The sequence below is a fragment of the Oncorhynchus mykiss genome, chromosome 23 (genome assembly GCF_057628025.1).
Source record: "Oncorhynchus mykiss isolate SJ-2025 chromosome 23, ASM5762802v1, whole genome shotgun sequence".
NCBI lineage: Eukaryota > Metazoa > Chordata > Actinopteri > Salmoniformes > Salmonidae > Oncorhynchus > Oncorhynchus mykiss.
In genome coordinates this window covers 43,241,516-43,268,013 of record NC_143044.1, presented here as the reverse complement: position 1 = coordinate 43,268,013, position 26,498 = coordinate 43,241,516, and the positions used below count along the sequence as shown (strand labels likewise).

The window sequence follows — 26,498 nt, the reverse complement described above, 5'->3', positions numbered from 1 at the left end:
GTGGGGGTGCTTTGCTGCAGGAGGCACTGGTGCACTTCACAAAATAGATGGCATCAGGAGGATGGAAAATTGCATAGATATTTTGAAGCAACATCTCAAGACATCAGGAAGTTAAAGCATGGTTGCAAATGGGTCTTCCAAATGGACAGTGACCCCAAGAACACTTCCAAAGTTCTGGCAAAATGGCTTAAGGACAACAAAGTCAACATATTGGAATGGACATTGCAAAGCCCTGACATCAATCCTATCGAAAATGTGTGGGCAGAACTGAAAAAGTGTCTGCGAGCAAGGAGGCCTATACAAACCTTACTCAGTTACACCAGCTCTGTCAGGAAGAATGGGCCAACATTCACCCAACTTATTGTAGGAAGCTTGTGGAAAGCTACCCGAAACATTTTACACAAGTTACATCATTTAAAGTCAATGCTACCACATACTAATTGAGTGTATGTAAACTTCTGACCCACTGGGAATGTGATGAAAGAAATGAAAACTGAAATAAATCATTCTCTCTACTATTATTCTGACATTTCACATTCTTAAAATAAAGTGGTGAGCCTACCTGACCTTAAATGTCAGGAATTGTAAAAAACTGAGTTTAAATGTATTTGGCTGAAGTGTATGTAAACTTTCGACTTCAATTGTGTATTTTTTTAACTGACAAGTTTTCTTTGCACCCCATGACAATGTGTAGAATTGCAGGAAAAAAGCTTTAAACCTGCAATTTTCTCTCCACCAACAAGAGTGGTGTGAACAGTTTGTGTCATGAACAGTGCTTGTGCCCACAGAAACACACCCACAGTGAAGAGGATGACTGTTTGTCACTACAGGTTCCGCGACGGGACTTACTGCTAGACTCTATCACATCCATCCGCTCTAGCCAACACCTGCATGGTGGTTTTTTGGCAGTGTTTGAGGTGGAACTGTGTTAGAGCTGCCAAATCTACTAGCGGCTCCCGGCATTATACCTAAAGCGGACATTGCCATTGGTTGCACCGAGTCGCATTAAGAGAAATCCCATGCAGCCTTGTTTACAACTTTGAACACTGGAATGTGAAATAATCTACACATTGATTAAGCTTAAACAAATCCTAATTATCTTGTTTCATGATTTTGTATTTGAGGGTCATCATTTCAATATGGCCCACACTTTCTTGTTCTGAACTTCTAAAGTGACGGGTGTGGCTTCCTGACAATGATCACTAGAGCAGCTGCTCGCTGATTTGACGGCTCCAAAGCAGTTACACATCCATCATAAAAATAAGCTATGCAGGTGTTGGCTTTCGACGGTTAACGATTGATTTGATTGAATCTAGGCCTTACACAAAGACAGTCTGACTGTATGGTACATCCCTAGTGTGCTCGTACGGTAGATAGCGGTTGTGCAGTGGGCGTCTGTCTGATGAATAGAGGGTTTTCTCTCCATGCTCTAGCAGAGTCTGTTTATCCCGCAGAAAGGACCAGGGGAGGTCCAGACTCTGCCAGAGTGCCTGGCTGGCTCTCCACATGCCCCTCTGGAGCAGGAGGGGAAAAGGAAGTATGGTTTGGAGGCATTCTATTGCAACACGGACGGCTGCAGATAACACACACATGGCAAATGTGTCAGCATCCAAGTCTCTGAGGGAGCAGGGAGGGAGCAGGGAGGGAGCATGGAGGCCGCAAGCACTAAAAGGAGAGTGTGTTGCTTTCATGTTTGAACAGATGAATAGGACCAGTGGAGGAGAAGAGAGCTACAACTTCACTGTAGAGGTAATTAAGGAGCTGTGGACGTGTAACCTCTTGAGAAGTAATTATTTATCTGACCAAAACTGCTGTTAATTTTTACAGTCACTCCAAAATATGTGCCAAATAGCTGGACACATTGGAAGAGTGGCAAAGTCATTATGGTCAAAACTGAAAACAGAACACTCAATAGTTGAGGGCTTCCTTCTTTTTATTAGTTGCCAGGCTTTCCAAAGCTCTGGGTTCTCTCTTTCTCTCTCTCTTTCTCTCTCTCTCTCTCCCCCCCACCTCTTTTTTTTCTATTTCATGGAAACATGGTGGATGGCTCCCTGTCCTGTGATAAAGCTGTTGCCTGTTTGATGGGAGAGAGAGATCCATCAAACCGAGGAGGAGAGTTTATTCCATAATACCTTAATACCTTATCACGCATCATTTACCTGGCCTTCTCTCTGACTAAATAACACGGTTTTGGCTCAAATCTATGTGCAAAAATATTGCAGCTTTCTGTCTAAAGAAATTCTCCATTTGCATACATGTTTTCGTTAGCGGTTTGTTTAGTGGAGAGACCATAGAGACCGTGCATGTAGCCTCAAGCGCTCTCAGAGGCTGTGGTCCAAACACTTAAAAAACACACCCTATCCCCTCAGCCCTTAAATTAAATGGACACTTCTGATGACGTATCATGACGGCTGACGAGTAAACACTTGCAGTTTGGGAGGAAGGGAGGAAGGAATTATTTTTAAATGGACCACCCTTGGCCGGAAATGTGTCACTCGTTTATCCCACAATGATTGTGTTTTCAGCCACCGGTGGCTTTCTTTATATGCGCTACATTCAATTATGGGTGCATGTCTACTTATATGAAATATATAATTATTAATTATTAATATTAACAAAAACATATTTACTTTTTCCGTAGTAGCAAAATTCCAAACTTTTTTGCATTTGTTTTTACTTACACTTGTATGTTGACTTCTCCATTGATGTTGTTTTTAAGTTTTCGCTGACTTTTCTTAGCGGATGTATAGTAGTCGTAAATTGAATTATGGGGAGTTTCAGGCCCCGGAGTGAACATAATTTTACACTCGCAAAGCCCACTAAAAACGAGTGATGAGGGGCTTACATTGCAAACTTCCCTTGCTTGACTAATCATTTGGACAACCATCCAAGATGGTGACGGGGATTCCCCCAAGGGCATAAGGTTAGGGTAAGTGGACGAGGGTGTGTCTTTTAAGTGTTTGAACCACAGCCAGAGACTTGAACGCCACTATTCTCCCATGCCAAATTATAGGTTTAAGATTTCACTTTACTCCCATCTTTCTCGGGTTGCCAGAAAAACTGAAATACCAGAGGAGGGAAGTATTAATGGAAGTGAGTGAAATTACTGACATGGGTCCTTTTCATTCAGACTCATATCAAGTGGAACAACATAAGACAGTCTCGTGTTCCAGTACTTTGTTTTAGTAGTTTGATTTTTTCCTGTTCACAACGAAGTGAAGAGCGGAATAATTTAAGGAATGAATCCGAGCCTCACTCTTATCACCTGTGGAAAGTTGGGCTTCCAATCAGGCATGATTGTAGGGCGTTCAACCGGGCCTTCAGCCGAGAGTGTGACTTTCTATAGTATGTTTTACCGAAGTTGACAGAAATGTTGATGAAACATGGTGAAGCTCCAAAATTGCCTACCCTGGAAGCCTGCGTTTCAGACATAAGGAAGTGGATGGTGGCAAAGGTTATAATTTTAAACTCAGACAAAATGGAGATGCTAGTTCTAGGTCCCAAAAAACAAAGGGATCTGCTGTTTGATCTGACAATTAATCTTGTTGCTTATACAGTCGTCTCAAGTAAGTCTCAAGTGTTGGACCGTTACTCTGGTCCCTGATCTCTCTTTTGATGAACGAATCAAGAATATTTCAAGGGCAGCTTTTTCCTTCTTCGTAACATTGCAAAAGTCTGAATCTTTTTGTCAAAACATGTTGCTCTTGCTGCGGGCGATTCCCTGATCCACCTCTACGCAGACGACACCATTCTGTATACTTCTGGCCCTTCCTTGGACACTGTGCTATCTAACCTCCAAAGGAGCTTCAATGCCATACAACACTCCTTCCGTGGCCTCCAACTGCTCTTAAACGCTAGTAAAACCAAATGCATGCTTTTCAACAGTTCGCTGCCTGCACCCGCGCACGCCCGACTAGCATCACCACCCTGGATGGTTCCGACCTAGAATATGTGGACATCTATAAGTACCTAGGTGTCTGGTTAGACTGTAAACTCTCCTTCCAGACTCATATCAAACATCTCCAATCCAAAATCAAATCTAAAGTCAGCTCCTTCACTCACGCCGCCAAACTTACCCTAGTAAAACTGACTATCCTACCGATCCTCGACTTCGGCGATGTCATCTACAAAATAGCTTCCAATACTCTACTCAGCAAACTGGATGCAGTTTATCACAGTGCCATCCGTTTTGTTACTAAAGCACCTTAATTATACCACCCACCACTGCGACCTGTATGCTCTAGTCGGCCGTTCCTCGCTACATATTCGGCGCCAGACCCACTGGCTCCAGGTCATCTACAAGTCCATGCTAGGTAAAGCTCCACCTTATCTCAGTTCACTGGTCACGATGGCAACACCCACCCACAGTACGCGCTCCAGCAGGTGTATCTCACTGATCATCCCTAAAGCCAACCCCTCATTTGGCCGCCTTTCCTTCCAGTTCTCTGCTGCCTGTGACTGGAACGAATTGCAAAAATCTCTGAAGTTGGAGACTTTTTTCTCCCTCACCAACTTTAAATATCTGCTATCTGAGCAGCTAACCCATCGCTGCAGCTGTACATAGTCCATCGGTAAATAGCCCACCCATTTTACCTACCTCATCCCCATACTGTTTTTATTTAATTACTTTTCTGCTCTATTGCACACCAGTATCTCTACCTGCACATGACCATCTGATCATTTATCACTCCAGTGTTAATCTGCTAAATTGTAATTATTCGCCTACCTTCTCATGCCTTTTGCACACAATGTATATAGACTCTTTTTTTTCTTTTTTTCTACTGTGCTATTCACTTGTTTATTGTTTACTCCATGTGTAACTCTGTGTTGTTGTCTGTTCACACTGCTATTCCATGCTGGTCACTTTTAGATTAGACTACTGCAATGGTCTACGCTAAATAAACTTAAGTTATAGCTAAATACAGCTGCTAGAATCTTGAGTAGAACCAAAACATTTGATCATATTACTCCAGTGCTAGCTTCTCTGCACTGGCTTCCTGTTAATGCTGGGGATGATCTCAAGGTTACCTGCTAACCTACAAAGCAATACATGGACTTTCTCCTAGTCTTATCTCTCTGATTCGGTCCTGCCGTACATACCTACACGTATGCTACGGTCACAAGACATAGGCCTCCTTTTTGTCCTTAGAATTTCTAAGCAAACAGCTGGAGGCAGGGCTTCCTCCTATAGAGCAACATTTTTATGGAATGGTCTACCTATTCAATGTGAGAGATGGAGACTCTGTCTCGACCATTAAGTATTTACTGAAGACTCATCTCTTCAGTAGTGTCACACCCTGATCTGTTTCACCTGTCCTCGTTATTGTTTCCACAACCTCCAGGTGTATTTATCCCTGTGTTTCCTGTCTCTCTGTGCCAGTTCGTCAAGTATGTCTAAGCCTACCAGCGTTTTTTCCCGTTGTTCTGCATTGCCTTTTCTCCTTTATCTTGTCCTCCCGGTTTTGACCCTTGCCTGATCTGGACTCTGTACCCGCCTGTCTGACCATTCTGCCTGCCCTGACCTCGAGCCTGCCTGCCCGTCTGTACCTCCTGGACTCTGATCTGGTTATGACCTTTTGCCTGTCCACGACCATTCTCTTGCCTACTCCTTTTGGATATATTAAACATCTTAAACTCCAAACATCTGCCTCCTGTGTCTGCATTTGGGTCTCGCCTTGTGTCATGATAAGTAGCTCCTATGATTGAGTGCAGTCTGGCCCAGGGCTGCAAAGGTGAACGACAAGGCCCTGGAGTAACAAACTGCCCTTGCTGTCTCTGCCTAGCCGGCTCTCCTCTCTCCACTGGGATTTTATGCCTCTGACCTTATTACGGAGGCTGAGTCATTGGCTTACTAGTGCTCTTCCGTGCCTTCCCTAGGATGGATGCATCATGTGGTGCTAGGTTTTTTCGCTCTACTCAACTTGAGTGGTTCGAGTCACTGACATTATCTTCCTGTCCGGTTAAGCACCCCTCGGTCTCGTGCGATGGAGGAGATCTCCATGGTTCATACTCAGCCTTGTCTCAGGGTAGTAAATTGTTGGTCTGCTGATATCCATTTAGTGGTGTGGGTGCTGTGCTTTGGCAAAGTGGGTGGGGAAATATCCTGCCTGGATGGCCCTGTCTGGGGGTATTGTCGGACAGGGCCACAGTGTCGTCCGACCGCCCCCTGTCTCAGCATACACTTAGTCTATGTGTAGGGGGATAAGGTCAGTCTGTCCTATCTGGTGAAATTCGCCTGCCTTATCTAGTGTACTGTGTAAACTTAAGTGTGCTCCCTCTAGTTCTCCCATCTCTCTCTCTCTCCTCCCCCTCTCCCCTCCTCCCGGAGGCCCTGGGACCATGCCTCAGGACTACCTGGCCAGATGACTCCTGGCAGTCCCCGTCCACCGACCACCTGGTCATGCTGCTGATCCAGTTTCTGCTGTTTTGCCTGTGGCTATGGAACCCTGACCTGTTCAATGTATGTGCTACCATGTCCCGGACCTGATGTTTTCAACCTTCTCCCTCCCTCTCCCGCTCCCTATTTCTCTGTCCACCTCCATCTCTATCTCTACCACACTTGCTGTCTCTACCTTTGAATGTTCAACTATGAAAAGCCAACAGACATTTACTCCTGAGGTGCTGACCTGTTGCACTCCCTACAACCACTGTGACCCTGCTGGTCATCTATGAACGTTTGAACATTTTGAAGAAGGATCTGTCCTTAATGGCCAGGTACTGTTATAATCTCCACCCGGCACAGCCAGGTGAGGACTGGCCACCCCTCAGAGACTGGTTACTCTCTAGGTTTCTTCCTATGTTCCTGCCTTGCTAGGGTGTTTTTCCTAGCCACCGTGCTTCTACATCTACATTGTTTGGGGTTTTATGCTGGGTTTCTGTACAGCACTTTGTGACATCTGTTGATGTAAAAAGGGCTTTACAACTACATTTGATTGATTGATTGATTGATTGATTGATTGATTGACTGAAAGGGAACCGGTAAATCACTATCGTTCTATTTAGGAGTTACACATATTGCCTTACAGTGGTAATGTGTTGCTGACTTGTAGGTCGAAGGCTTTAACTGAAGTGGTCTAAAGTTCAGAAAGGGTTTCTGTCTGACTAATGTATGCAAATCTCCAAAGCAAATAAACAATAAGCAGAATGCAGCAAGAAGTGTAACTCTATTCCCAACATGGCCATCTGCTGTCTGCTATAGTGACTTCTGAACTCTGTGAGGGGGCACATTCTGTTGGTAGCCATCTAGGTGGCCCTCGCTGCCCTAACACTAACCCTGATCAATTATACTTTCTCTTATCACAGCCTCTCAGGGGTCCCAGGCTTCGGACATTTGTACCAAAGTTATCCTTAGACCCCCATGGGGACGAATGACAGACGGATGGAGAGACAACAAACAGGTTGTTATTTTGGTTGCCTTGATCCGTCAGACCGTCAGTTAGGAGAAAACATCAGGTATGAGTGTCGGGGGATTCTGAGGGTGTCTGAGGAGCACCTGTACCTGCTGCCTGTCCTCACCCTCCCATTCCCTACATGCCAGGGAGCAGCTGCTGACAGCCAGGACTGTGGCCAAAACCTACGCTGCCTCCTCTATATGGGGGCCTCCTAGGGGTGTGCAGGGGTGGTTGTGTAGGTTCGAAGTGTGTGTGTGTGTGTGTGTGTGTGTGTGTGTGTGTGTGTGTGTGTGTGTGTGTGTGTGTGTGTGTGTGTGTGTGTGTGTGTGTGTGTGCGGTGTTGGGTTACATTTCTCCAGCGGGAGTTGAGGGGCCTTGTGTCCCGTTATACAATTATACTCCATGATAATCACTTTACGAAGTGTGTGTGTGGTGTTGGTGGGTTACATTCCTCCAGTGGGATCACTTTACAACCCTGACATGGGCAGGGGCTCATGCTCAGGAGGTCTCTCTATCTCTCACTCTTTCTCTCTCTCTCAATTCAATTCAATTTCAATTTAAGAGCTTTATTGGCATGGGAAACATATGTTTACATTGACAAAGCAAGTGAAGTAGATAATAAACAAAAGTTAAATAAACAATAAAAATGTACATTAAACATTACACTCACAAATGTTCCAAAAGAATTAAGACATTTCAAATGTCATATTATGTGTAAATATTTGAAGGACAAAAAAAAAAAAAACATAAATATGGGTTGCATTTACAATATACAACATTTAAAACTCCAGGAGGGGCAGGAAGCCTAGTGGTTAAAGAGTTGGACTTGTAACTGAAATGTTGCAAGAACAGATCTCTGAGCTGACAAGGTAAAAATCTGTTGTTCTGCCCCTGAACAAGGCAGTTAACTCACTGTTCCTAGGCTGTCATTGAAAATAATAATTTGTTCTTAAGTGACTTGCCTAGTTAAATAAAGGCACAAAAAAGAAAACTGGTTGCCCTTTTCTTGTGGCAACAGGTCAATAATCTTGCTGCTGTAATGGCACACAGTGGTATTTCACCCAGTAGATGGTTTATCAAAATTGGGTTCGTTTTCAAATTCTGTGTGGATCTGTGTAATCTGAGGTAAATATGTGTCTCTAATATGGTAATACATTTGGCAGGAGGTTAGGAAGTGCAGATCAGTTCCCACCTCATTTTGTGGGCAGTGTGCACATAGCTTGTCTTCTCTTGAGAGCCAGGTCTGCCTATGGTGGCCTTCTTCAATAGCAAGGCTATGCTCACTCTTTACATAGTCAAAGCTTTCCTTCATTTTGGGTCAGTCACAGTGGTCAGGTATTTTGCCACTGTGTACTCTCTGTTTAGGGTCAAATAGCATTCTAGTTTTCTCTGTATTTTTTGTTAATTCTTTCCAATGTGTCAAGTAATTATCTTTTTGTTGCTCATGATTTGGTTGGGTCTAATTGTGTTGCTGTCCTGGGGCTCTGTGGGGTCTGTTTGTGTTTGTGAACAGAGCCCCAGGACCAGCTTGCTTAGGGGACTCTTCTCCAGGTTCATCTCTCTATAGGCTTTTTAATGGAAGGTTTGGGAATCGCTTCTCTCTCTCCCTCTGGGGATCTGTTACCACCCTGTCCAGCACTGTTCTGGGTACTTCAATGCAGCTTTGTGTTTTCCAGTAGACCAGTAGACCAGCACCTTTATGCCAAGGAAAATCAGATAAATCAACTGAGCCATAGTATTGCATCTATATCAAACACCCAGAGAGACCATACTGTACGTCAGTGAGAGAGAGAAATATACACTATGTGATACTATGGAATGGAATATACTATGTGATATAGTATACTATCGGATAGAGTATACTATGGGTCGGAGTATACTATCTATTGAATGGAGTATACTAAGTATGGATGAAGTATGCTATGTTTGAGACGGATTATACTATGGGATAGAGTATACCATGTGATGGAGTATATTATGGGATGTAGTATACTATGTATGGGATTGAGTATACTAAGTATGAGATGGAGTATACTATGTATGAGATGGAGTATACTATTGGATAGAGTATAATATGTGATATAGTAAACTATGGAATGGAGTATACTATGGGATAGAGTATACAATGGGATACAGTATACTAAGTATGGGATGTAGCACAATGTATGAGATGGATTATACTATGGGATAGAGTATACCACGTGACAGAGTATTTTATGGGATATAGTAATCTATGTATGGGATGGAGTATACTAAGTATGGCTTGGAGAAATTATATACTATATGAGATAGAGGATTATATGGGATAGAGTATACTATGGAATGGAGTATACTATGGGATATAGAATACTATGGGATCGATGGAGTTTACTAAGATTGGGATGGAGTATACTAAGTATGAGATGTAGTATACACTGGAATATAGTTTTAATACTGGATAGAGTATACAATGGGATAGAGTACACTTTTTGATGGTGTATACTATGGGATAGAGTATACCATGTGATGGAGTATATTATGGATATAGTATACTATGTATGAGATGGAGTATATTATGTGATGGAGTATACTACAGGATCGGGTATACTATTTATGGGATGTAGTATACTTTGGGATGGAGTATACTATGGGATCTATACAATGTATGTGATGGAGAATACTATGGGATGGAGTATACCGTGTATGGGATGGAGTATACTGTGTATGAGATGGAGTATACTATGGGGTGGAGTATACTATGTATTTTCTATTAAATATGATGCAAATAATGACGATATATCTTGGGAACTCCTACACAAACAATGAGAACGTTACTTGTGAACTTGGGGGCTTCAATATGTCTGTCTATGTTTCCACTGGGGAAGTAGGATGAACACAGACGGCTAGTTGTTGTTGTTGCCACGTCACACACACACACACACATACACACGCATGCATGCACGCACACACACATACACACACACACAGTAATGAAAATAATCACATAAATCCAGCAAAATTGGCCACAGTGAATATCTATACAAAACCATGGCCTTGCTCCCACTACCACCGAGACCATCTTTCTATAACGAAAACAGTTGTAGAAAGATGGTCTAGAATTGTGAAACAATACTCAAACGATGTAGGATTATTAAGAGTGTCTTGACGAGTAGTGTGAATTAACAGTGTCAATACAAGTAGAATTAATTAACAGTGCCTTGAAAAGTAGAATGAATTACAGTTTTTTACAATCACTTTAGCACTAATTTTGGAACTTTGATGTCATTTTTCAAAACTCCAAACACAAAACTCACAACCAATGATCAAAATGCTATTTTTTCAAAACTCTAACACTTTTTCCAATTGATTGGATACAATACACATAAAGCTCAGACAATTTGTTAATTGAACCTGTTCAAAAAAATGACACAACTTAACGTCAAAGTATTACCATTTCAAAATGCAATTCACACATTACATCTGAGATGACTGTCTATTAATTTCATTACAGTGATCTGACTATCAATTGATACAACTGCTCAAAATGATAAGTAACTGTTGCATTACTCTTAATGCATAGTTTTATGGAAACTAACAAACAATATTCCAAGTTAATAAAATCATGAAAGTTTCAGGATAACGAGATCCATTTACACCAATTACTGTGGAACATGAACCAATTGGACTACATTATCTATGGATGTAATATTTCATCATCATTCTTTATCAGACACTGTTTCTATGGTCCCATGTACCGCTTTTCCAGAACATGTTTTCAGATTTGACATTACTGTACACTTTATTAGGTACACCTATCTAGTACTGGGTAGGACTCCCCTTTGCCTCCACAACAGCCTGAATTATTCACAGTGATGTAGTCTTTATATATTTTTCAGTGTAGTCTTTATATCCGCAAATAATAATTTTGGCTATCATCTTTCCAAGGGCTCCATCTGAGTTCACTCACAGACATTCCTCTGCACTTCCACGCGCAACTTTTTCTCAGCTGGCCCAATTTGATTGGCTGCTGTCCGATTCAAACTGTAATCCATTAAATTAAGAGTTGATGCACTGCACACTTTTTTAATAGCATAATTTTTATACAGTATATTTGGGCTTGGGAAGGGTATCAAGTCAGTTCGAGTCGAAAGGCTCAAGTCCAAGTTAAGTCACGAGTCATTGGTGTTCAAATCAAAGTCGAGTTGCAAGTCATCATATTTGTGACTCGAATCTGACTCGAGTCCAAGTCATGTGACTCGAGTCCACACCTCTGATTAACAGTGTCTTGACAAGTAGCATGAATTAACTTTTTATGGCTGCAGGGGCAGTTTTGAGTAGCTTGGATGAAAAGGTGCCCATTGTAAACGGCCAGCTCCTCAGTCTCAGTTGCTAATATATGCATATAATTATTAGTATTGGATAGAAAACACTCTTAAGTTTCCAAAACTGTCAAAATATTGTCTGTGAGTATAACAGCATTGATATTGCAGGCGAAACCCTGAGGAAAAACAAAACAGGAAGTTGCTTCTATTTTGAAAACTCCATGTTCCATAGCCTCCCTTTGCTGGATTTAAAAGGATATGAACCGGATTCCTTTTCCTATCGCTTCCTCGAGGTGTCAACAGTCTTCAGACATAGTTTCAGGCTTTTATTTTGAAAAATGAGCCAGAACGATAACATCGCGTCAAGTGGTCACATGAGTTTTGCTCGCGCAACAGAATTTGGACAGCTATTGTTTATCCCTCTCCTACTGTGAAAGACATTTGCGGTTGATAAATTATCGATTATATATTTTAAAAACAACCTGAGGATTGATTATAAAAAACGTTTGACATGTTTCTGTGGACATTATGGAAATTATTTGGAATTTTCGTCTGCGTTGTCGTGACCTCTCTTTCCTGTGGATTTCTGAACATAACGCGGACAAACAAACGGAGGCATCTAAAAATAATCTTTATGGAACAAAAGGAACATTTGTTGTGTAACTGGGAGTCTCGTGAGTGAAAACATCCAAAGATCATCAAAGGTAAACGATTAATTTGATTGCTTTTCTGATTTTCGTGACCAAGCTTCCTGATGCGAAGTGAACTTAATGTTTTGTCGTGCGATCGATATATTTACACAAACGCTTGGATTGCTTTCGCTGTAAAGCATAATTTCAAAATCTGAAACGACAGGTGGATTAACAAAAGGCTAAACTGTGTTTTCCTATATTGCACTTGTGATTTCATGAATATAAATATTTGTAGTAATATTTATTGAATGTATGTAATTCAGCGGTTGTTGATGACACTTATCCCAATAGGGGGATTGCAGCCATAACAAGTTAACAGTGTCTTGACAAGTAGAATGAATTAACAGTGTCTTGACAAGTGGAATGAATTAACAGTGTCTTGACAAGTAGAATGAATTAACAGTGTCTTGACAAGTGGAATGAATTAACAGTGTCTTGACAAGTGGAATGAATTAACAGTGTCTTGACAAGTAGAATGAATTAACAGTGTCTTGACAAGTAGAATGAATTAACAGTGTCTTGACAAGTGGAATGAATTAACAGTGTCTTGACAAGTGGAATGAATTAACAGTGTCTTGACAAGTGGAATGAATGAATAGCGCAGGGTCCGTTTGTTTCCTTATTTCTTATTCATTTGCACACATTCATCAAATTGTTGTCTGTTATATAATCTGTAGATTTTTTTTTTTTGCCATTCCATTCAGCAGTTCAAAAGACAAAAAAAAGAGAAGGAAAACATTTCCAGAGCTTTTTGGTACTTCCTATCAAAAGCGTCCACACACAAAGACCATTAATAAAGGGTCTCTCTCTCAGACTCCCTGAAACAGAGTTGACAGGAGTGTTCCTCCGCACAGCAGATCCACTCCGTCAGGTTGACTAGTCAGTCACATTGTTGTAGCTTTTCTTTAAAAGAAAGAAAGAGTGATGGCCAAAATATAGAGTATTCACTCTCAGGCACAAAGAGGGATGTATCTGTGTGTGGGGAGAGGGTAGGAGTGCTAATGTATGAGAGGGGGCTGAGGCTGGAAGGGGAGTTTGGGGGAGTTAGAGGGAGGGGCCCGGGTGAGAGCAGAAGATTCTCCAGGCTTTTAAAGTGAGCTTCTTGGTGTTACCTCAATCAAAAGGTGAATTATAACTCTGGAGACACTCAGGTAACTTCATTATAACCCTAATCCGTTTTACAACCCTAATCCTTCTTACTAACAGAGCTGCAGTGTCGGCAATGCCCCGTTACACACAGACACAGTGAGAGGGGAGAGACACTTTCCCCTGGAGAGAGAACACACACACACACACACACACACACACACACACACACACACACAAGAACATGAAGCTACTGATAAAAATCAATCACAAATCCATTTAACACAGAGAGAGAAAAGTGAGATAAAATACGATAACTCTCAAAGAAGAGAGGGGATTGAGGGGAAGCAAGTGTTTGTGTGTAATTATGTGTATCTAGAGTTTGTTCAGAATATTTATTTCAGGTCAGACATTGACCCTACTCCATCAGCACTTTAATAAAGTGCTACTCACTTTGGAAGCGGTACTTTGCTTGTTACTTAAATCTGGGCCTCTTCCATATAATCCTTGAAATTGAAAATTTGTACTTTTAGCTCCCAATTCAACTGTTGGTGATGTTGAATAAGGCCTATGAAAAACAGTTGTTCTATTGTATTTAAAATTAAAATAAAAAATAATAATAATTTAAATTCTTTACAAGACAGCAATTAGGTCCATTTTTTACATTGGATGTATATACTTTATTTCATATGGAAAGTGTCTTAATTTATGTTAATAGTCATATATTTCGATACATTTTACAAGGTGATATCATAGCAGAGCTCTGCCATTAAGCCTAGACAGTAGTTTCGTTTAACGAATTTCACCAAGATAAGTTTTGATAAATTAATAAAATATTTACTTATTGCTTAGATTGGCTACTTAGGCATGTAAACTACTGTTGAACATGTAAACAATATCTAATTGGGTAGGACAACCATCTCGTTAGTCTATAGGTCATAACTATGCAGTGTTCATTTTAGGCTACAGAAAATATCGAATGAATCAGTAGTGAATTATAAGATATATTTTGGTGTGATTAGAGCTTTCCCACAACATTGACACTGGTTGAACAGCTGAATAAAGTAGAACTATAGAGCACCAGGTTGTCCAAATAGAAAATGCAATGAAGTAATAGCAAAGAAGCATGCTATAAAACTGGGGCCATTTGTATTATCCCAATGGTGAACAAGTGTTGCCAGTGAAAGGCACTGGCGTTGCATTTAACAGCACAACTTTTAAAACTTTTCAGCAAATACTATTTAACTCAGCAGTTAGTTTGGGAAAAGTATACATAAGGCATAGGCTGCACATAATATTATAATATTAATACTAATACTACTCATAATAATAATAATAATAATAACAATAAAAAAGTATAATTATTTCACCTATATTTAAAAATATATATATTTACATTTACCTGTACCACTCCAGTCCGTTCTCGTAGTTACGGTCGAAGAAGTGCGGCTCGGCTCCCACGGCTCTGATGTCTGGATGCACGCGGAGGAACTCGAGTAGCGCGCGCGTCCCTCCTTTCTTCACCCCGATGATCAGCGCCTGGGGCAGCTCCTTTCTCCCCTCTCCAAGTGGACTGAGTTTACCGGTACTTCCCGTCTTCACTGTAAACCGGTGTGACAATCTCTTCGAAGAAACGATGTCATCCAATGAAAGCTGGATATCACGCGACAATTCCCGGTTCTCGCTATCGCTGTCCACCGGTTCGTACAAAACCTGTCCCTTATCAGTATCGTCGAACCGTGAGTCCTCAGAGATCCGTTTAGTGTCGTCAGCGCTCTCGTAGCTCAAGCGCACCTTGGACTCCGTGGTCCATTTCTTTAACAGTCTTTTCCTCCTCAGCGACATCAAGTCTTGTAGTTCCGATGCGAAAAAGCCCACGACTTGGCTGGAGGCTTTCACCGGCGTGGGCATGCTGCTACAGCGGTCCGTGAGGCAGTGGAGGAGGTACATGGAGGTGAGGAGAGAACACAGCATAACCACGAATTTCTTGAAAATGCTTCGGGACAGGGGGTCCGAATAGACTGTTCTAAAAGCCATAACGGTCCTTGGGTCGCCGGTTCAGGAGCCACAGCCATGCTAAGCAGACATTCTTGGGTCTTGCCATTAAGAAATAGAGAGGACAGCTCTTAGGCTACCTGAGCTTGCTCCGCATCCAGCAGAGGATTAGACCTCGCACACGCGTCACACCAAAATAACTCTCACATGTGTCCCAGAGCTCGAGCTGTACACTATAATAAATAATAGTGTAGGTCTATGTCAACATAAAACAAAAACTGTCGAATATGCAGTGCAATTCTAAATGTCGAATGTTGTTTATATAGGCTGGCAGTCCCGCATAAAACGAATCCTTTATTAACAAAACAGCATTATAAGTAGCCTAGCCACGACTAAAAGATGACACTTAGGTTATGTTTGTTTATTGTTTAAATGAAATGTCCATGTGTAATGCCAGGTCAAAAAGACGAGGCAATGGTAACTTCAGCACCTCTGTCTACTCCACATTGCAGTTGTTGTATCAAACTTCTGAAAACATCAGACAACTGCAATGTGGAGTAAACAATGTCATGTCTTCAGCCAATTAGTCTGCTTAAACTTTTAGCAAAGGTAGCCTATGTGATGTCAGGAACCAATAAAATCGCAGTAGGGAGGGTACAATTTCCCTTTTCTCAGGGGCTTTCACACACACTCGCATGGCATGCACACACACACATAGTTAGATATTGCTATGCTCCTAGGGACCAACAATTTGATTCCCATCCAAAATCATATTTTCCCTAACCTTAACACTTAACCTAACCCTGACCTTAACCCTAAACCTAACATTAACCCCAAATCCCTAACCCTAAAATGATACCTAACCCCTAACCCTATACCTAACCTTAATCCTAATTGTAACCCTTACCTAACCCCTAAACCTAAAATAGCATTTTACCTCATGGGGATCGACAAAATTACCCCACTTATCCGAATGTCTTTTAGTACCCACAAGGATAGTTCAACAAAAACAGACACACACACACACACACACACACACACACACACACACACACACACACACACACACACACACACACACACACACACACACACACACACACACACATACACACACAGTTTTATTAAGTCATTGTTAACATTTTCCTTATAGTATAATTCAATGACTGTGGTTTACCCTTGTTCTGGAGCTAAAATGTTTTTTTTTCCGACTGAGTCAACCTGAGAACGATTGGGACTGTCTCTCCATCACTCTCCTTAGATTTTCCATTTCCCAACAGTCACACGTAAACTCAACCCTCTCTCTGCGTCAGGCCACCTAAGAAGATGGCCTCCATTGTAAACTTTCTGTCTCTCTGTTTTATAATACAGAGCGGAAGAGCAGAAAGTAAAATAATGGTAACAGGCACATTATTACTTTACAAGTGAACAAGAACCAAATGTTTCCCATCTGCTGTCAGCCATTTGTGTATTAGCATGAGAATGCCTGGGCAGTGCTTCAAGGGTGCACAGCTCACTGGTCGAGAAAGAGGACAGATACCACAGAGACCATTACACAGGGCTGTATTACTAATGCCAGATGCCCCCACAATACAGGGGGTGCCCCCTGCCTTTTTGACTTTCCTAAAAAAGGAGAGGCAATAGGAGGGTCCTTCCCGGCTCCCATGCCGCCCCGCGGATGCCGTGGGTCAAATCACATCATTGCCATCAGGATGGAGGAATGCAATGAGGGAGAGAAAGATAATCAAATCAAATGTTATTTGTCACATGCGCCGAATACAACAGTTGTAGACCTTATCGTGAAATGCTGACTTATGACACCTTAACCAACAATGTAGTTTTAAAAAGGTAAGTAAGAAAAATTTGCTATATAAACTAAACAAATATAACAATAACAATAACGAAGATACAGTGCAATTGGAAAGTATTCAGACTCCTTGACTTTTTCAAATTTTTGTTACTTTACAGCCTTAGTCTAAAATGTAATGAATATTTTTTTTCTCTCATCAATCTACACACAAAAAATGAAATATAACATTTACATAAGTATTCAGACCCTGAGGTGAAGCACCTTTTGAAGCCATTACAACCTCAAGTCTTATTGGGTATGACGCTACAAGTTTGGCACACTTGTATTAGCAGAGCATCTCCCATTCTTCTCTGCAGATCCTATCGAGCTCTGTCAGGTTGGATGGGGAGTGTTAATAAACAGCTATTTTCAGGTTTCTCCAGAGATGTTCGACCGTGTTCAAGTCCGTGCTCTGGCTGGGCTACTCAAAGACATTCAGAGACTTGTCCCGAAGCCACTCCTCTGTTGTCTTGGCTGTGTGCTTTGGGTTGTTGTCCTGTTGGAAGGTTAACCTTCACCCCAGTCTGAGGTCCTGAGTGCTCTGTAACAGGTTTTCATCAAGGATCCCTCTGTACTTTGCGCCATTCATCTTTTCCCTCGATCCTGACTAGTCTCCCAGTCCCTGCCTCTGAAAAACATCCCCACAACATGATACTGCCACCACCATGCTTCACCGTAGGGATGGTGCCAGGTTTCCTCCAGATGTGACGCTTGGCATTCAGGACAAATAGTTCAATCTTGGTTTCATCAGACCAGAGAATCTTGTTTCTCATGGTCTGAGAGTCTTTAGGTGACTTTTGGCAAACTCCAAGAGGGCTGTCATGTGCCTTCTACTGAGGAGTGCCTTCCGTCTGGCCAATCTGGTTATGAGAAGAGTGTGAAGGAATGTGAATGTATGTGAGTGTGTGTTTTGTGTGTTTGTCCATGTTTGTGTGTGTGTTGGAGTGTCAGTGTAATATGTGTGGGTGTGTGGTTATAGTCCACTGAGTGTACATTGAGCCTACTTGATTACTTGATGCCTATTTGATTAACTGTTCAGCAGGCTATACCCCCAAGCCTGTTCAACAGGCTTGGGGGTATAAGTTGTTAAGGTTCCTTTTTGTCCCAGACTTGCCATGCGGTAGCAGAAAGAACAGTCTATGACTTGGGTGGCTGGAGTCTTTGACAATTTTTAGGTCCTTCCTCTGACAGGTCCTGGATGGCAGGGAGCTCAGACCCAGTGATGTACTGTGTCATACGCACTACCCTCTGTAGCGCCATTGCGGTCGGATGCTGAGCAGTTGCCATACCAAGTGGTGAGGCAATCCAGTTAGGATGCTCTCGATGGTGCAGCTGTATACATTTTTGAGGATCTGACTACCCATGCCAAATCTCGTGGGTGAACAGAGTACAGGAGGGGACTAAGCACGCAGCCCTGAGGCGCCCCTGTGTTGAGGGTCAGCGTGGTGGATGGGTTGTTGCCTACCCTTACCACCTGGAGTGGCCCAACAGGAAGTTCCAGGATCCAGTTGCAGAGGGAGGTGTTCAGTCCCTGGGTACTTAGCTTACTGATTAGCTTGGAGGAGGTAAAGAGTTTGATGGCACCGGAGAAAAAGGTGCATGTTTTATGTGCCCACAGCTGATTGTGTTTTTTTGTTCGTTTATTGGCTTTGTTTGTAACTTATTTTTTGACTTATTTTGTACATAATGTTGCCGCTACCATATCTAGAAAATGTCTAGAAAATCATTTCTAGACATCAGGACTGAGATTTCTCTCAAAAGACTAGCAGAATCCTTTTTTTCCTTTCACAAATCTGATGAGCCCGGTGCGTAGGATATACTGCTTCCTCGGGAACAGGCCCCGATCCTCGTGATCTGTGAGGATGTGGAGAAAGAGAGGCCAAAGGGCAGGCTGCCTTCTGAGAATTCGTAGGCAATCTAATAAACCCCCACTACCCTCAATTCTACTGGCAAACAAGCAATCTTTGGAGAGTAAAATCGACGAGTTAGGCGGATGATTAAACTGCCAACGGGACATTAAAAACTGTAAATGATTTTGCTTCACGGAGTCGTGGCTGAAAGACGACAATATCAACATAGAGCTGGCTGGTTCTACGATGTACCGGCAGGATAGAACAGTGGTGTCTGGTAAGACAAGTGGTGGCGGACTATTTATTTTTGTGAACAACAGCTGCACGATTTCTGAAGTATCAAGCTATTGCTCGCCTGAGGTAGAGTATCTCATGATAAGCTGTAGACCACACTACCTACAGAGAGAGTTTTCATCTGTATTCTTTGTAGCTGTTTACATACCACCACAGTCAGAGGCTGGCACTAAGACAGCATTGAATGAGCTGTATTCCGTCATAAGCAAGCAAGAAAACTCTCACCCAGAGGCAGCGCTCCCAGTAGCCAAGGACTTTAATGCAGGGAAACTTAAATCCATTTTACCAAATTTATATCAGCATGTTAAATGTGCAACCAGAGGAAAAATAACTCTGGACCACCTATACTCCACACACAGAGACGCATACAAAGCTCTCCCTTGCCCTCTATTTGGCAAATCTGACCATAATTCTATCCTCCTGATTTCTGCTTACGAGAAAAAATTTAAGCAGGAAGCACCAGTGACTAGATCAATAAAAAAGTGGTTAGATGAAGCAGATGCTAAGCTACAGGAGTCTTTTGCTAGCACTGACTGGAATATGTTATGGGATTCCTCCGATGGCATTGAGGAATACAGCACATTAGTCATTGGCTTCATCGATAAATGTCGTCATCCCCACAGTGACTGTATGTATATACCCCAACCAGAAGCCATGGATTAAAGACGGCATCTGCATTAAGCTAAAGGCTAGAGCTGCCGCTTTCAAGGAGCGGGACTCCAACCCGGAAGCTTTTAAGAAATCCCGCCATGCCCTCTGACGAACCATCAAACAGGCAAAGCGTCTATACAGGACTAAGATCAAATCCTACTGCACCGGCACTGATGCTCGTCGGCTGTGGCAGCGCTTGCAAACCATTACAGAATGAAGCACAGCCGAGAGCCGCCCAGTAACAAGAGCCTACCATATGAGCTAAACTACTTCTATGCTCGCTTCGAGGCAAATAACACTGAAACATGCATGAGAGCACCAGAGTGGATGTTGACTGTAATCCATGGCTTCTGGGTTGGATATGTACTGTGGGGTCACTGTGGGGACAACGTCATCAATGCACTAATTAATGAAGCCATCAGATGAATCCCGGAACATATTCCAGTCTGTGCTAGCAAAACAGTCCTGTAGCTTCGCATCCGCTTCATCGGACCACTTCTGCATTGAGCGCTTCACTGACTTCCTGTTTAGCAGGAATAAGCCTGTAAGCAGGAATAAGGAGGATAGAGTTATGGTTAGATTTGCCAAATGAAGGACGAGGGAGGGATTTTTACACGTCTCTCAGTGTAGAGTAAAGGTAACTTAGAGTTTTTTCCCCTCTGGTTGCACATGTGACATGCTGGTAGAAACTAGGCAAAACGGATTTCAGTTTTTTCAGTTTTTTTGCATTAAATTCCCCGGCCACTAGGAGAACCACCTCTGGATAAACATTTTCTTGTATGTTCATGGCCTTATAAAGCTCGTTGAGTGTGGTCTTAGTGCCAGCATCGGTTTGTGGTGGTAAATAGACACCTACGAAAAATAGAGATGAAATCCTTCCTGGTAAATACTATGTTCTACAGCTTATCATGAAGTATTCTAACTGAGGCGAGCAGAACCTCAAGACTTTATTAACTTTACTGCAGTGGGCTAAATCAGTGTCACACAGAGTGATTAGAGGGTAAGGGCCAGCATCCCGGAGTCGCCTCTTCACTGTTGACTTTGAGACAGGTGTTTTGCAGGTACTATTTAATGAAGCTGCCAGTTGAGGACTTGTGAGATGTCTGTTTCTCAAACTAGACACTCTAATGTACTTGTCCTCTTGTTCAGTCTTTCTATTCTGGTTAGGGCCAGTTTGTGCTGTTCTGTGAAGGGAGTAGTACACAGCGTTGTATGAGATCTTCAGTTTCTTGGCAATTTCTCACATGGAATAGCCTTCATTTCTCAGAATAAGAATAGACTGATGAGTTTCAGAAGAAAGTTCTTTGTTTCTGGCCATTTTGAGCCTGTAATCGAACCCGCTGATGCTCCAGACACTCAACTAGTCTAAGGAAGGCCAGTTTTATTGCTTCTTTAATCAGGACAACCGTTTTCAGCTGTGCTAACATAATTGCAAAAGGGTTTTCTAATGATCAATTAACCTTTTAAAATGATAAACCTGGATTAGCTAACACAACATGCCATTGGAACAAGGAGTGATGGTTGCTGATAATGGGCCTCTGTAGACGTATGTAGATATTCTATAAAAAAAAAAAAAAGCTGTTTCCAGCTACAATAGTCATTTACAACATTAACAATGTGTACCCTGTATTCCTGATCAATTTGATGTTATTTTAATGGAGAAAAAATTAGCTTTTCTTTCAAAAACAAGGACATTTGTAAGTGACCCCAAACTTTTGAACAGTAAAATGTATTCACCCCTTAGCATTTTTCCTATTTTGTTGCCTTATAGTGGTTCCTACTTTAAAAGTTGCGAGCTTACACCGCGAGACTTAGAGGTAGGTACCCACCACAAGGGGGATTTAAAGCACTTAGAGCATTTGGGTCTCAAGGTTTTTACATGACCAATCATATCCCATGGTTCCAATGACGAAATTGACTCGAGCCACCCGTCCCTGGTGACTTTCTTCAGCAACAATGGCTGTAAGTAGTTATAACGTCATAATGAGTCAATCCATTTTTTTTTTATTTTTACAATTGATAGGAATATGTTAGTTAATGTAGAGATAAACTATTGTGCATAATTTTTGTCATAAAGTTAATTTACGAAAATCGCTATTTAGCAAGTTGTTTTTCAGCCATATCCAAGACCAGGTGTACAGTGCCTTGCGAAAGTATTCGGCCCCCTTGAACTTTGCGACCTTTTGCCACATTTCAGGCTTCAAACATAAAGATATAAAACTGTATTTTTTGTGAAGAATCAACAACAAGTGGGACACAATCATGAAGTGGAACGACATTTATTGGATATTTCAAACTTTTTTAACAAATCAAAAACTGAAAAATTGGGCGTGCAAAATTATTCAGCCCCTTTAAGTTAATACTTTGTAGCGCCACCTTTTGCTGCGATTACAGCTGTAAGTCGCTTGGGGTATGTCTCTATCAGTTTTGCACATCGAGAGACTGACATTTTTTCCCATTCCTCCTTGCAAAACAGCTCGAGCTCAGTGAGGTTGGATGGAGAGCATTTGTGAACAGCAGTTTTCAGTTCTTTCCACAGATTCTCGATTGGATTCAGGTCTGGACTTTGACTTGGCCATTCTAACACCTGGATATGTTTATTTTTGAATCATTCCATTGTAGATTTTGCTTTATGTTTTGGATCATTGTCTTGTTGGAAGACAAATCTCCATCCCAGTCTCAGGTCTTTTGCAGACTCCATCAGGTTTTCTTCCAGAATGGTCCTGTATTTGGCTCCATCCATCTTCCCATCAATTTTAACCATCTTCCCTGTCCCTGCTGAAGAAAAGCAGGCCCAATCCATGATGCTGCCACCACCATGTTTGACAGTGGGGATGGTGTGTTCAGCTGTGTTGCTTTTACGCCAAACATAACGTTTTGCATTGTTGCCAAAAAGTTCCATTTTGGTTTCATCTGACCAGAGCACCTTCTTCCACATGTTTGGTGTGTCTCCCAGGTGGCTTGTGGCAAACTTTAAACAACACTTTTTATGGATATCTTTAAGAAATGGCTTTCTTCTTGCCACTCTTCCATAAAGGCCAGATTTGTGCAATATACGAATGATTGTTGTCCTATGGACAGAGTCTCCCAACTCAGATGTAGATCTCTGGAGTTCATCCAGATTGATCATGGGCCTCTTGGCTGCATCTCTGATCAGTCTTCTCCTTGTATGAGCTGAAAGTTTAGAGGGACGGCCAGGTCTTGGTAGATTTGCAGTTGTCTGATACTCCTTCCATTTCAATATTATCGCTTGCACAGTGCTCCTTGGGATGTTTAAAGCTTGGGAAATATTTTTGTATCCAAATCCGGCTTTAAACTTCTTCACAACAGTATCTCGGACCTGCCTGGTGTGTTCCTTGTTCTTCATGATGCTCTCTGCGCTTTTGACGGACCTCTGAGACTATCACAGTGCAGGTGCATTTATACGGAGACTTGATTACACACAGGTGGATTGTATTTATCATCATTAGTCATTTAGGTCAACATCGGATCATTCAGAGATCCTCACTGAACTTCTGGAGAGAGTTTGCTGCACTGAAAGTAAAGGGGCTGAATAATTTTGCACGCCCAATTTTTCAGTTTTTGATTTGTTAAAAAAGTTTTAAATATCCAATAAATGTCGTTCCACTTCATGATTGTGTCCCACTTGTTGTTGATTCTTCACAAAAAAATACAGTTTTATATCTTTATGTTTGAAGCCTGAAATGTGGCAAAAGGTCGCAAAGTTCAAGGGGGCCGAATACTTTCGCAAGGCACTGTATCTAACTCCATTATTTGAATGATGCTGTGTCTGCATGAATGTATTACAATTATACACTTCAACCGTGTTCCGTCTTCAACCACTCCTGCTCCTGGGACATCAATGATTACACATTGTAACTATGCAATAGACTAGGTTTGTTGTGATGCCAAATTCTTTCAATTTTTTAATAATGGATTTAATGGTGCTAATGATTTAATGGTGCTAATGGTGCTTTTGATTTAAATACTTTTGCAAGGCGCAGTATATATATATATATATATAATAATAAACTCAGCAACAAAAAAAAACGTCCCTTTTTCAGGACACTGTCTTTCAAAGATAATTTTTAAAAACCAAGTAACTTCACAGAACTTCATTGTAAAAGGTTTAAACACTGTATCCCATGCTTGTTCAATGAACCATGAACAATTAATAAACATGCAACTGTGTAATAGTTGTTTAGACACTATCAGCTTACAGACGGTAGGCAATTAAGGTCACAGTTATGAAAACTTAGGACACTAAAGATACCTTTCGACTGACTCTGAAAAACACCAAAAGAAAGATGCCCAGGGTCCCTGCTCATCTGCATGAATGTGCCTTAGGCATGCTGCTAGGAGGTATGAGGACTGCAGATGTGGCCATGGCAATAAATTGCAATGCCCATACTGTGAGACTCCTAAGACAGTGCTACAGGGAGACAGGATGGACAGCTGATCGTCCTCGCAGTGGCAGACCACGTGGAACAACACCTGCACAGGAGGTGCAGGATTTGGTCGGATTCGTGCTCATCACTGATGAGTCGCGGTTTTGTCTCAGCAGGGGTGATGGTCGGATTCACGTTTATCATCGAAGGAATGAGGATTACACCGAGGCCTGTACTCTGGAGCGGGATCGTTTTGGAGGTGGAGGGTCTGTTATGGTGTGTCACAGCATCATCGGACTAAGCTTGTTGCCATTGCAAGCATTCTCAACGCTGTGCGTTACAGGGAAGACATCCTCTCCCTCATGTGGTACCCTTCCTGCAGGCTCATCCTGACATGACCCTCCAGCATGACAATGCCACCATCCATACTGCTCATTCTGTGCGTGATTTCCTGCAAGACAGGAATGTCAGTGTTCTGCCATGGCCAGCAAAGAGCCCGTATCTAAATCCCATTGAGCACGTCTGAGACCTGTTGGATCGGAGGGTGAAGGCTAGGGCCATTCCCCCCAGAAATGTCTGGGAACTTGCAGGTGCCTTGGTGGAAGAGTGGGGTAACATCTCATAACATGAACTGGCAAACCTGGTGCTGTCCATGAGGAGGAGATGCACTGCAGTACTTAATGCAGCTGGTGGCCACACCAGATACTGACTATTACTTATGATTTTGACCCCCCCTTCGTTCAGGGACACATTATTACATTTCTGTTAGTCACATGACGGTGGAACTTGCTCATTTTGTGTCTCAGTTGTTGAATCTTGTTATGTTCATACAAATATTTACACAAGTTTAGTTTGCCGAAAATAAACGCAGTTGACAGTGAGAGGACGTTTCTTTTTTTGCTGAGTTTCTATATGAGAGAGAGAGAGAGAGAGAGAGAGCGAGAGAGAGAGAGAGAGAGAGAGAGAGAGAAGAAATGGCTGCATATCTTACCTCATAGAGTTTCTGCTTCCTTGTGCAGGAGGACAGTCAAGAGTTAGACACACAGATTTTGTAGTGATTCAGGAGAACTATCCATCAAGCAGCTTTTCTATATTTTTCGAGACTTAGCCTGTGTGATCTGGGGTTTGTCTGTGTAACATGGTAATGGAGTGCAAGGATACACATTTTCTTCAAAAACAAAAAACAGCATTTAGAGTGTAGTTATACACCCAGACTTTGGTGTTTAAGCAAAAATGTGCAAACAGTCTAGAAGGCATGTAAGAACAAAATCCCCCTTTCATCTTCACTATTTATCCAAATTACTGTACTATGGTTACATTGACGGATCCTTGTCGGAATCTTGGATGCAGAGTTGGGGTTTAAGTTTAAAGGGAGTGCAAAACACAAAGCTGTTTATTATCCTCAGAATAAAGACTTACACTTTACCCTGTATACTGAATAAATTCTAAGGGCCACGGCAAGGCAAAGTCAACACTGTCAACAAAGAAGACAAATACCAAAATCATAAAATAATCTGGCCCTGATTGTTGTTTTAAATTATAGTTCTGCAGATTCGTATGTTTTCCTGTTTATAGTACTGTGTATTAATAATGAAACCTTGTTTGCGCCAACATTATTGAATTGGCCCAGTAGTCTTGATACAGCAAGGAGACTGGGGCTATGTCCAAAATGGCACCCAATTCCTTATATAGTGCACTACTTTTGATCAGGGTCCATAGGGCTCTGGCCAAAAGTAGTACACTAAAGCCTAATGGGCCTTGGTCGAAAGTAGTGCCCTGTACACTGAGTGTTTAAAACATTAGGACGCCATTAAATTGTAAACTGGTCACCAAGATGCTATCTAAGAGACTGGAGTCATGTCTTCCAATGTTGGTCAACCCAGATCAGACTGGCTTCATAATTAATAGATTGTCCTCCAATAATCTCAGAAGGTTCTTTGATATAATTCACCTTGCTAACAAAAACAAAATACCTAGTGTCGCAGTCTCCCTCGATGCTGA

General features: G+C 41.9%; 1 protein-coding gene across 1 annotated transcript in view; it reads right to left on the bottom strand.

The window, feature by feature from the left end:
* LOC110502958 (heparan sulfate glucosamine 3-O-sulfotransferase 3A1-like) overlaps positions 1-15,444 on the bottom strand; it is a 59,152-nt gene extending 43,708 nt beyond the window's left edge. Inside the window, exon 1 of the mRNA XM_021581305.3 lies at positions 14,873-15,444. Within this exon, the coding sequence (XP_021436980.3) occupies positions 14,873-15,444 (572 nt within the window). The remainder of the gene's footprint in view (positions 1-14,872) is intronic.
* Positions 15,445-26,498: the final 11,054 nt, after the last annotated feature.